At 38.1% G+C, this 12,994-nt stretch overlaps 1 protein-coding gene across 1 annotated transcript; it reads right to left on the reverse strand.

Annotated features, from left to right (window-relative positions):
• Positions 1–3,173: 3,173 nt before the first annotated feature.
• On the reverse strand, positions 3,174–11,330 carry LOC104527913 (3-oxo-5-alpha-steroid 4-dehydrogenase 1). Its single transcript, XM_010171757.2, has 4 exons — positions 11,149–11,330; positions 8,431–8,532; positions 6,193–6,343; positions 3,174–3,516 (listed from the first exon to the last, which is right to left on the reverse strand). Exons 2-4 carry the CDS (start codon positions 8,507–8,509, stop codon positions 3,450–3,452), a joined length of 297 nt encoding a protein of 98 aa, XP_010170059.2. The 5' UTR covers positions 8,510–8,532; positions 11,149–11,330; the 3' UTR covers positions 3,174–3,449.
• Positions 11,331–12,994: the final 1,664 nt, after the last annotated feature.

Raw genomic sequence — 12,994 nt, forward strand, 5'->3', positions numbered from 1 at the left:
GTATCACTAGACAAATTTATCTTGTGACTTTTAATAATTTATTTTTTGAGTGCATCTCACCTATTTCATATACACATTTAGGTTATTCTAATAGAACCTTATTATTAGAGTCATCAAGACCTCATTTGGGACAATGAAATGGCTGGTACAAAAGCCTTGGTCAACCTCCACAAGTTATAGCAAGGAGTACCAACAGAAAAAATGTATTCAAGCAAGACACTGCAAACCATGTTTTATTAGCAGGGGATTTTGGGGAAAGATGTAGACAGTCTGAATAGAAGTGTCTCTGTTAAAAATTGCAACAGACATCATACCCAGTAGCAGTCTCACATGTTTTGTCCTTCTGGAATGGGCAGAACAAAATTAATTTTCAAACTACATATTTTCAAGGAAAAATTTCAATATCAGATATTTCCTAACAGAAAAATTCTGTCAAAGCTGCTGAAAGGGGAAAGGAGCATGAGTGAAGTATGACAAATAAATGGGATATTGTTTAAACAAAAAGGCAGTTCTAGGATTTCACCAAATTGATCGTATGCTTTTCACCAATGTACCTTGGTCTTGAATGCAAGAATAACAGAATCATTTAGGTTGGAAAAGACCTTTAAGATCATGAGTCTAACTGTTAACCTGACACTGCCAAGCCCACCACTAAACCATGTCCCTAAGCACCACATCTACATGTCTTTTACATACCTCCAGGGATGGTGACTCAACCACTTTCCTGGGCAGCCTGTTCCATGGCTTGATAACCCTTTCAGTGAAGAAATTTTTCCTAATATCCAACCTAAACCTCCCCTAGTGCAAATTAAGGCCATCTCCTCTTGTCCTATTGCTTGTTACCTGGGAAAAAGAGACTGACTGCCACCTCACTACAGCCTCCTTTCAGGTAGTTGTTGAGAGTTATAAGGTCTCCCCTCAGTCACCTTTTCTCCAGACTAAACAACCCCAGTTCCCTCAGCTGCTCCTCTTAAGAGCTGTTCTCTAATGAACTGCCTCAAATAAATTCTGTACTTTACTTAAAGGAAGGTTCCAGCAGTATAATGAGAATATAAAATACAAGCACACAAAGAACAAAACCTCCTTCTGTTTTCTTCTGGTTTTGTTTGGGGGGGTTTTTGGTTTTTTTTCCCTTGATGGTTTGGTTTGGTTTTTTTTTTAATAATCCAATTAACTAGAATTTCTAAACACACTGACATTCACATCCCAGAGACCTTTAACAAGAGAAAGAACATGAATAAGCTGGCAGAGCATCACATTTCAGTTCCCCATCCGGCTACAGGTAAACCATAAATTAACATTATGTGAGCAAACCAGCTGAACTTTTAGTCAAGATAAATATTTAACAGCACAGCACCAGAGTAAAACTGAGGCATCAGTACAAATTTTCTGTAAACTATAATAAAGGCTGCTTACTACAGAGAGCTACAGCTCTTGAATATAAGAGGACACACTGAACACTGAGCAGTTTCTCTCGCTATTTGCTATTAAAAGAATCCCTGCCTTTTTGTAAAAGGCAAGGAAAAAAAAAGAGGTGGTAGATTAGAAACTGAAGTGTTGCAGACAGATCTTTTTTACTGGTTGATGTCCCATTAGTGGTTTTTTTTTTTAACAAATATCCCTAAAGATTTAAGATATTAATTCACCATAAACTATGCAAGTATTGAAACACCTCGAGTAGATAGCGCTCTTCAAATCCTGTAGATTTTTGAATCCTCAATTTCTAAAATTCTCTTCAGAATATGCTTTAAGTGATCCTATTGAACTTTTATTGTCCACTAGCTCCATTTTAGCATTGAGGAATAAGCAATCCTCCTCACCATGCTCTCTCCAGGGAGCTTCATGACTAAGTGTTCATCAAAATATCAAATGTCAAATTATAGTGTGATAACAAAAACAACAGGGGAAGCCTTGAAATTACTGTAAAACCCTAAGGAAAGATGTGAACACTAAAGAAATTAAGGTAAAGTTCATCAGATACACTGCTGTAGTAATCAAAGTAATGTAACTCAACAGCAAAACCAGAATTTTGCGCTTTAGACAAAGCTTACTGCAATACCATATTGGGAAACTCAGCATCTGGCAAAATTATATTACCAATTTGTTTTGAAGAACATAACCCAACATATACAGTGTACACAGATCAGAAGACACTTGACAAAAGTTTGACTTCCATTTGTTCCCAAAGTATATTAGCAGTAGAGTTTTGGGGGTCTGTGGGAAGTTTTTTTGCGGGGGTTTTTTGTGTGTGCTTTTTAATTACTATTTGGTTGTTGGGGTTTGGGTTTGTTCATTTTTTTAAAGTTTCCTGTAGGATTTATTTGATTTTTTTTTCAGCAATTCTAAAAAAATTAATGAATATCACAAGCATACGAAGGACACAGATGTGCCTGAAACTCGAAAGTCAGTATGCTTGTGATCCCATCACATTTTTGAAACCCTCCTAGAGTGCTTCAGAAGAAAAATGTAGGGGTATGAGAACTGACATTAATAAAACAAGCAGCTCTAAAAGATTCCAGATTTTTAGAATATGAAATCATCTAGACTGTTACCAACAGGAAAAGGAAGACAATTGATTTTTCTTTTTTTTTTTAAATAGCAGAGTAAGTAATTTTCTAAAAATCTTAAGGTTTTTTTAAATAAAGCAAGTTAGAAAACATTACACAATTGTTAACAGTGCTAGACTAGCCTAAGTATCCCAAACACAGAATGTCTTCCAAAAACAGCGTTGCATGAGAAAATACATATTGAATATTTAGATAATTATCAAATTTGGGAGGTAGATGACAATCTTAATCTATTTGGGAAAGGCAGCACTACAGCTGTTTATGTAAATGGCATTAAATATTATCTATATAGTGTCCATACCTGTTTAAGAGCACAAAGAGGAGGAAGAACATTGTCTGTCACCTAATAGCAACTATATTCATCTAACATCCTTGGTCTGCATCATCAGTTCTCCTGAAAATGCACGTGAGGGGAAGAAAGGATTAGGAAGGCAAGGAGGTGGGAGGGGGGAATCAACCCCATTTGTGTGTGCAGGCAAATAACAGGCAGAACACACCATCCAGAGTGCAGAGAGGGTGACTGGGCTCACAGCACAATCTTCAGGACAGCGTGGCTAGATGGAGCGGAAACAGCAGAAGCCTGCATAGGGAGAAAAGGAAGCACCAGATGTCCTGTACAGTACTTCCCATGATGTGAATTCAGATGCATTGCCTAGTGTATTTATGATGGTGCTCCACTGCTGGAAAAGCCTTTCTGTTCCTATTCACCATGTTCATCAGCTTCTGATTTTTCATTAAGAGGAAAAGCAGTAACTAATAGCAGCACTGATGCAAAGGCTCTGTCACAGTGATGAGCACTGTATGTTGTTAACCTGACAACATCCGTACAGTGTTAGCTGTTACAAAAAGCATCCATTTCAAAAACAGCATTAAAAGCACAGTTCAGTACACAAATGGGATCACGATTTTTCTGCACTTTAGGTAGTCTTCAAATTTTTCAAGGTACCATCTGAAAAACAAAAATGGAAATCTAATGAGGACCGAGTTTTCAAAATGCTGTCGAGGAAATCTCAGAATGGTAGGGGTTGGAAGGGACCTCTGGAGATCATCTAGTCCAACCCCCTGCCAAATCAGGCTCACCAACAGCAAGTTGCACAGGACTGCATCCAGGCAGGTTTTGAGTATCTCCAGAAATGGAGACTCCACAACCTCTCTGGGCAGCCTGTTCCAGTGCCCTGTCACCCTCACGGTAAAGAAGTTTTTCCTCATGTTTAAGTGTCCAAGCTTTTGCCCATTGCCCCATGTCCTATTGCTGGCCACCACCGAACAGAGTCTGGCCCCATCCTCTTGACGCCCGCCCTTTAGATATTTGTAAACATTAATTAAGTAATTGTACAATGTGTTCAATTTCATCCACACATTTTCTAGCTACAAACCAGAAAAATGTCTTTAGCACATACTCTGGATAGAAAAATGCCATTTACCACACTCAACCTAAAAACATCTAGTCAACAACTACAACGAAACAGTTACTGCTGCCAGCAATGGGAAATTAATCCAACAGATGTGGTGAGAGCAGCTGGGGAAGGAACAGCCTTTTGTTGCAAAATATATGTTGTTATGCATCCTGAGTATTTACATTTTATAACTAGAGGGGGGAAAAAAGATATCAAGAACATTCAAGGGGATAACACGTCAAATTGTATAATGACTTCATGTGTAAGCAAGGGATACTTCACATACTGGAATGACAGTCCTGTTCTGGGTAGAAACATCTTCAGTTCCAGTCAGGATTTGAAGAATCAAACTGAATGTGACAAACAGTACACTAACCTTACTGCTGATCCCCCTCAAGGACCATCACTATTTCCAAATCCAGACAATTTTAAATAATAAATTCATAGTGCTACTAAACATTATTTGTCTGGTGACTTTATATAATAACCAAATTTGCTCCGATTTTCAAATATTTATTCTTCTACTTCTCTAAAATAAAATTTAAAAAAAGAATTAACTTCATCTGGGCTCTTTGAAGGTGCAGGTATTCATATTACCAATAGCTAATTCCAAGATCAAAGCTGGAATAAGCAGAGGACAAACATGTAATGCATTATATTTATATTATATTCCTGCAGCTGTGGAATACCAGCATTACACTATTTTATCCTTTTCATTCATTTATTCAAATTTTTTCAAACTAAACAGACTACACCAAAATATTTCTTCACTTACACAGATTTACTATTTTTAGTTGGGGTTTTTTTCCTGTACCTCTCTTGCATTTTTATGCATTTTTCCTTTAGTGAAAATTACTTCCTTTAACAACATTTAGCTTTTCATAATGTTCTGTAAGTCAAGAGCTCTGAAAGAGTGCTGTCAAGGCTTAAGATAGATGGAAACCAACCATGAAACTTGAGCCTGAAGAACATGATATAGAAGGAGAGGCTGAGGAACCTGACATTGCTTAGTTTGGAAAGGAAAAGACTAAGGGGCTCCATGTTATTGCTGCCTACAGGCACTGGCAGGGAAGTTAAGACAATGGAGCAAAACTCTGAATGAAATGCAAACGCTTGCAGCTGGAACGCAGTGGCCTCATGCAAAAGTGCAGGCCAGAGACTGACTGGCTAGATAGCAGCTCTGCACAAAAGGATATGGACATCCTGGTGGACAAGTTGAACACAGATCCCTGCAATGATGAAGGTTAACTGCATACTGGCGAGCTTTAACAAGTACAGAGCCACCAAGTCAAGGGAAGTGCTTATTCTCCACTATTCAGCAGCTGAGAGCCTGTGTCTGCATTACCGCCTCCAGTTTTCTGCTTCCTGTGCAACAGAGATGTTCACAAACTGGAGAAGTACCCAGCAGATGGTCATTAAGACAACTGCATAGCTGGAATATATAAGAGGAGATGCTGAGGGAACTGGGTTTGTTCAGAGAGCTATACCTTTCCCGGAGGTGCACAGCAAGTGGACAAGTGGCAGGGGATAAAAGTTGCAACATGGAAAATTCAAACTGGATCCAAGGAAAACACTCTCTTCCTCGTGAAGGAATAAAATAAGATGAAAATGTTCAAATTCTTTTAAACATGCTATTCCTTAAAGAGAATCATTTCAAGAAACAAGTCTTCTCAAACTATGATACTTCTGTTAGCAGGAAAGCCATGTTATGAATAAGTACATTAGCAGTCAGACTGTTTAATTACAGAGCAGACTTTATTAAATATAATCTACCAGAACTGTTTTCATATTGTCTATACACTTGATTATAGACAATATAGACTTGACTATAAAATGTGCCTGTTACAGAAGACTTTACAGTGATTTTCAGAATTTTAATATTATAGAAACAAGTTTGAGCTACAAGGGAAAGTATAGTATATGATCAATTAAGACAATTTTCCCAAACTTGTCTGTAATCTTTACAGATCTAGGATGAACTACGTTCATTTAAACATTATTTTGACCACCTCATTGTACACTGCATGTGTTTATGTTCAATACTATCCCACTGACATTCTGCAGTGCTTAATACTACTCCAAGTATTGTCTATCATACTCTCCGCTGCAGTAGCAGGGTCTTTCACAAGACTTGCTCTGCAAAATCCCTATGGGATGAGGCATAATTTGTGAAATGGAAATGAAGTGTGGCATAGAGGCATCAAAAATTACAAGACACAAACACTTACTGGTGGTGTTGTTTCGCCCTTGAACCCAAGATGAAAAGCGTACACAATGCAAACGCAAGGCTTTCAATGGTGCAGCAGGCAAGGGCAAACCCAAACCATTCCAGGATCTCTCCAAAAAAGTTGGCCCCACTGACATACTCAAACATTCCTCCTGAAAGCAGGACAGAGTTATTTTAAAAGTACCTTAATCAAAGAGATGTCCAATGCTGTATTTTACTGTAAGTCAAATAAGAGCTACATCACCAGTGTCTCTATATACTTTTTAAAGGCAGTGGAGGGAGTGTTTTTCAGTTCAAGCTGTAACTACAGAAGATCACTTCAGACCTCATTCTAAGACAGACCTTCTCCAGATTAACTTTCCCTCTTTAAATCATGAAAGAAAAGCAGATTTATCAGTATCAGAAGCAAGTTCATGCCTCTGTAAATAATTACTTAACAATGATATCAAACTGGCTCGTTGATCATAAACCAAACCTTCTTTAAAATATGTAAAAATAGAAAATATGCTCCCCTTTAAGAGTCTCAGAAAATACTCAGAGTTAGCATACAATGTTTAACTTCTTTAAGCACTTCAGAAATTAAGTTAATAATGAACGATATTATTATTATGAAGTTCCAAATTTATCCTCTAGCTTAAAAATGTGTTGCCCTTTTGTTCCCATCTCCCATCAGGTCTACTGCTTCAGCCTTGACACTGAGTGAAAGAAGTAATTGGCAGTCTGCGTTAAATGTGTTTTACAGTCAATTATGCACAAACAATCAGTGCTCACCTGCTGGGAATTTTATAAAATAAGAACTTTCACTCTACTTCCAAAGTTAATGTACAAATTGATAACATCTCAGTATGTACTTTACCAGTGAGACTAAACAAACATTTGCCAAATGTAATAAAGGACATGTTTTGACCTTGCTTTAATTACTTTGCTTTTGTGACAAAAGAGCAGCAGAATTCTAGCACTTAAATTGGATAAGCAGCAAACAACATCTTATTTCCTTCAAAACATTTTTGTACACTGAACATAGCACAGTACATTCATATTCATTTTTCACATGGGCTGGATAAGCAATATCAAAAAGACCAACTTCTCCTGATTGTGCAGCAAACAACATCTTATTTCCTTCAGAACATTTTTGTACACTGAACATAACACAGTACATTCATATTCATTTTTCACATGGGCACTTGAATTTACATCTATTAAAATTATAAAGTTACCTTCTTGGTGAAAAATAACAGTGTACTGCCTTATATGTATATATAGTTCTTCCAGTTTTATTATAAAATCACACTAAAACCTCAGAGAAAAAACTAAAGGAAAAATTTAGAGGCAACAGCAGTATTCAGAGGTAACTTATTTTTCTGCTCTCACTGAGTGTAATATACCCAGAAGAATTTGATGTTTCCACAAGTGTCAATAAACCTTAACACTTCAATAGGCTCCACAAGGAGTGCTTTCATATTCCCCATTTTCCCATGAAGACCAGAATTTATAATGCCTAACTTCCTTTGTTTTTCTGTCCTCTTTTCCCTGTATCTCCCTTGCTGCAACAGTTGTTGCTCTTTGATTACCTATGATCCCTGCCTCTTCATACGTGGGACAACCTAAGATGGGCCAGCCACACACAGTTGCCGAGGCCTCTCTGCCTTCCCCTCCTGCCCCCACACTGTGATAATTTAGGTCTTCTTCCACCCACCAGAGTTTCTCACACTCTGAAATCACTTCTTGAGGTAGACAACAAACTGCTATTTCCAGTTTCCTCTTATATCATAAATTACTATCTCCCCTAAAACACACTAAGCTTTAGAAGGTCATCTTTACATAGATTCATTTCAGGTTGGAAGGGACATCTTGAGATGATTTAGTCCAACCGCCCTCTGGCTCAAGTAGAGCCAGCTAGAGCAGGTTGCCCAGTCCAGTTTTGAGTATCTCTACAGATGGAGACTCCACAAACTCTCCGATCAACCTGTTTCAGTGTTTGACCACCCTCACTGCAAGGAACACGTTCAGCTGTAATTTCATGTGTTTGAATTTTGTGCCCAGTGCTTCTGGTTCTGTCACTGGGCACCAATAAGAGCCTGGCTCCCTCTTCATTCCCTCCCATCATATATTTATACACATCCATAAGATCCCCCTGAGCCTTCTCTTCTTGAGGCTGAATAGTCCTAGCTTTCTCCATCTCTCCTCATATGAAAGATGCTTCTTTTGCTATACAAATTTCTGTAACATTTTTACTCACCTCTCGGTATCTTGTAACCGGTTTCTCCTGGTTTTCTCAGATTTCTGAGAATATGATCAGAATGAATATTGATTGTCATGCCAATCAACCACCCTGTAAAACCTGAAGAGGAATATTTAAAACACTATCTTTAATACACTGAGCCAAAGTGCTTGTTCAGAAAAAAACCCCAAAACCAACCCACAGTCATATATGACATATTAAGCATATTATCTCAAAGCAGAATAAACAATTCTGGTGATATCGTGCACAATCCCAGTCCCACACTGAGCTCTTCAGTCAGCAGAGCTCACAGTAATCAACAAGTCTTTAGACAGGAATAGTACTGTAAGTATATTCTTACATCGCTGGACTTAGATAAATGTATGCATGTGCATATACACAGATGTAATGTGTATATTTCCATATATTTCCCTAGCTTCCTGGAAGAAAAACAAATATACTAACATTTTAAACACTGAAAGAAACAACCCTTCTCATTCCTGGCAGAGGGAGACATCTTAGTCCCTCTCTTGGTTGTTTGTTTGGGGTTTTTTTGTTTGGTTGGTTTTTTACTGGCAATATACCAGAGTTTCCACAGTAGACTTCAGTGCAATAAAAAGAATAACAAAATTGTGAAGGAATTAATACACCATTTACTTGTGTCATTCAGCAAAATGGTTTAACCATTTACACCAGGCTTTCATAGAAACTGAGATTATTGTCACATTCTGCATCCTTATGTCTTGTTGCCATGATTGGATGGGATCAATCAAAAGGAATTTAGGATTTAAATTCAGTATTTTCACCCTTCCATTCTGAGTCTTTAGCTATGTGTTACCTATGTTATCTTGCTTTGAAGGCAGCATTCCTTGCTACTAGCAGCAGACAAGATTTGGGTTTTGAGAGTAGATCCATTGTGTTGTTTTGAATCCACCTCCTAAGTTATTGATTTTTATTTAAATTATGAAGAAAATGTCAGCAATGTGCCTCTAGAATAAAAGTCACTTCACACACCATCTAAAGAAAGCTTTGCCTTTTTGCACCCATAACGCGAGTCTTTCAGGCGGTTCACTTTTAACACAGAGAAATCCAGCAGTATGGCTATCTCAGCAAAGACACTAAATGCATATCCAGATGTATAAGGCCACATGTTGCAAGGCTGCCAGAGCATACTTTACCAAGACTTAAGCTACATTTCAAACTGAAGCTACAGATGTAAGTGGACCTTGCCTCTCAAACAAGTTGTTAGATTGGCAGCTGTCTTCTCTCAATCCTTTGTGGGCTGTGTTTAGTACCTTAAGGACCTAGCTGTCTGCTTCCACATGGATTAGCAGGAAATGATTGGTCTGCAGAGAAACTGAGGTTTCTGCATGAAAGCTCTCTCTCTATTTACACATATAAATAAAAAATGTTGTTTGATTAGCTTGTTACAATCTGCCTACATTACAAAACTAGTAGCAGAATTTAGTCCTGTGAACAAGCAGTTTTCTTAACCTTTTGTTCATACAGCACAGTGCAGCAAGTTTCCATTAGCAATCAAGGTGTGTAGATGCTACGGGTAAAGCGTCTTTGGTAGTAAAATTTTACCATAATCCTTCCAGCTATAAATTAAATGTAATTACATCATCATGAGATAGATTAGATCAATGTAATGAGGAATTTACAGATCGACTGATATAATGACAACATTCAAAAACACAGGGTGAATAATTCAAATGCTGTTGAATTCTACTTTTAGGAAAACAGATAATTTTAACTTTTTTCCTTCAAAACAGAACTCTATCCAAAAAGAGAATATTGAATCCCCATTGCATCCAGCAATAAAAATAGTTTGCTTCTCTTAGCGTTAGTAATTATGTATCAATTTGCTAATTGCCAGGGAAGATTGAGACTACCTTGGAAAATAAGGGATGTTATTCATACAACTAAATAAGCAAGTAATTATCTCTATCCATAGAATAATTTGGAAGGAAATTTATTAACAAGTACACAGATTAATTCTACTTAAATGTAAAGAATATTTCTACTAATTTACTTCAGTATTAACATGAGTAAAAATCTATACTGAAAGTTTGTATCAGTTCTAGAAAGAATATTAAATTCTTTCTTGGGAATGGAAACTAGAGACTCTGATTTCTCTGAAATGCCACCATAATTTTGGACAATGTTATCTGTGAATTCTGTATTGGTATCTGTAAATTAGTATATGAACTACTTCATTCCCTTGTACCTCAATTTCTCCATTTTTAGCGCACAGAATTTTTACCCTATGAATTTGTTCACTTCCGTTTGACCACATAGAAACCTTTAGTATCTATGACATCAAGAAACAGGGGATTTCAGTTTAATCTACATGTTATGGGAAAAATCCGGTCCGTTTGTTCTAAACCTGTGTGCTGCTGGTTCCATTTAAGACCTCAGCTTCCTATATTGAAAAAAATACACGACCTATATCTACTTTAGTGTTAAAGAATAAAGATGACAGCTCATCTAGCTGTCATTGTGGGAAGAAGTATCAGTTCATAGTTCTAAAATAAAAAAAAAAAAAAAGGTTAAAAGGCTTCCAGCTATAGTAAACCAGAGAATTAACTATGAGAAAAGTTATAAAATGGGATTAAAGATACTATAAAATCATATTTCTGCTTTATTTTAAAATTATACTTCTGCTTTAAAAAAAAAAGCTGTGAAGACAAAGGAAAACTACACCTAATGTTCTCATAACGTGTTTTAACTCACCTGTAATGAAACATGGATCTTTTAACCATCCTGAAGGGTATTTTGCATAGTTGCTTAAGCTTCGGCCTTGCAAGTATCCATTGTAAACACAGAACAGAAGAGCTAGCACAAAAATGAGAAATGGTGTTGGTTTTCCTTCCCGGATCAAAAGAGGAAATACGAGTGCCCTATAGCAGACCAGGAAAGAAAAATTGTTGCATTAACAAACAGGAGAGAACTGTAATCTGTAGTCCATATTATCCTGCTTTTCAAACCCCCAGCAGAGTCTTTGCTCCCAGTTCAGAAGAACAGTTATGCTTGCTTTAACACCTAAATGTTAATTTTGTTGCCTAACTGGAATTACAAAATCGGTCCTCTCTCCCCTTATGACAGAAATGTTGAACTTTGTATCCAAGGCAATTACTTTGACAAGAGCAGTAAAGGCAACCGATGTTAAACACAGCATTATTTTTGTCCTCCTTTGTTCCTAAACCCTCAGTGGTATCACCAAGCTTTCTGAAATGAGCCAGGTCCCACAATCCCTAAACCAAATCCACCAGCACTTCCAGGGGGAGAAAGTCAATCCCCTTGAAATTAACCTAATTGTGCTCAGTTTCCTTCTTGCCCTAAAAGTCACTTAAAAACATTAATTGCTTTGCCTTGACAATCTTGGTCTACCCTACACACCAGTTAAAGAGGAGACAAATTGATAAGTGCCATTCCATTGGGAAAGGAAACTCCATTGCTTTTCCTGGGGGAGTACATTAGTAAACAATCTCCAAACAAGGAAAGCATGTTTTTGTGCTCTGGCTAGCGTACCTAGCCAACTCCCAACTGGCTATTGATTTAATTACAATTTATAATGATATAGGAGCAGGATTATTGAAGCCTGAGCATTCTTCATGTGTTTTCCAGCTACCCAAGGACTACTGCTTCAAAGGAGCCTTTCCAGAGGAAGCAGAACTGTTAACGGCTTTCAAGAAAGCACAACAAATTCGTTAATATTATTTAAAGTCCACTACATTATAACAAAGGAACTGGATAACAGAGGTCTCTTCCAGTCTACATGCACCTAGACAACAGCCCTCCAGTCAGGCAATAGCAATAAGCAACTGGAGAAACGAAACTGCGGTACAGCTCAGCTTTCTGTGCAAACCTTTGCCTTGCGTTTCTAGCTCGCCCCTGCATTGAGGGCAAGTTAAGATCCCATGTCAAAGCTCATTTCTTTACTCTTAAGAACAGAAAAAGAGGGAGTAAAGACACACTTCTGGGTTTGCAAAGCCAGTCAGCCACCAGCCAACTGCACGTTGCAGCCCTCTCGACTGGGAGGATGCGGAACTCTTCCAGTCAAAAGCAACAGCCTCTCGCAATAAGCACCGCAAAACAACTGCGTATCAGCCACACGCTCGGCTTAATGTTAGCCTGGCAAATCTATCTCTGCTGAATTATTATAGGGGCAAAATTACTTGTGGATTATTACCAGTGACTATTGTCAGCGACCCGAAGAGAACAGCAAAATCTTATCTGAGCTCCAGCTCCCGAGTAGTTTTACAAAACACCCAGATACCACCGACTACGTGGCAACACGGGGCCCTCAGCCTCAGCTTGGCCAGCACTCTAAGGAATCACTGAATATCCCGAGCTGGAAAGGACCCAGAAGGACCATCAAGTTCAACTCCTGCTGGACACTATGCTGGAAAACGTAATTGGAAAAGCACCCACTGGTTTATAATGTTAAAACTGCACTGTAGCCAGAGCTGAACTTTCCTTGTTGGGATGTTGTGTCACCGCTTTAAGAGGGCCATGACCAGAGCTACAGCTATCGCGCAGGGTGACGGGGGACACCCAGAGCACCACGCGCTCCGTT

This window comes from Antrostomus carolinensis, unplaced genomic scaffold (genome assembly GCF_000700745.2).
Source record: "Antrostomus carolinensis isolate BGI_N321 unplaced genomic scaffold, ASM70074v2 scaffold22937, whole genome shotgun sequence".
Lineage (NCBI taxonomy): Eukaryota > Metazoa > Chordata > Aves > Caprimulgiformes > Caprimulgidae > Antrostomus > Antrostomus carolinensis.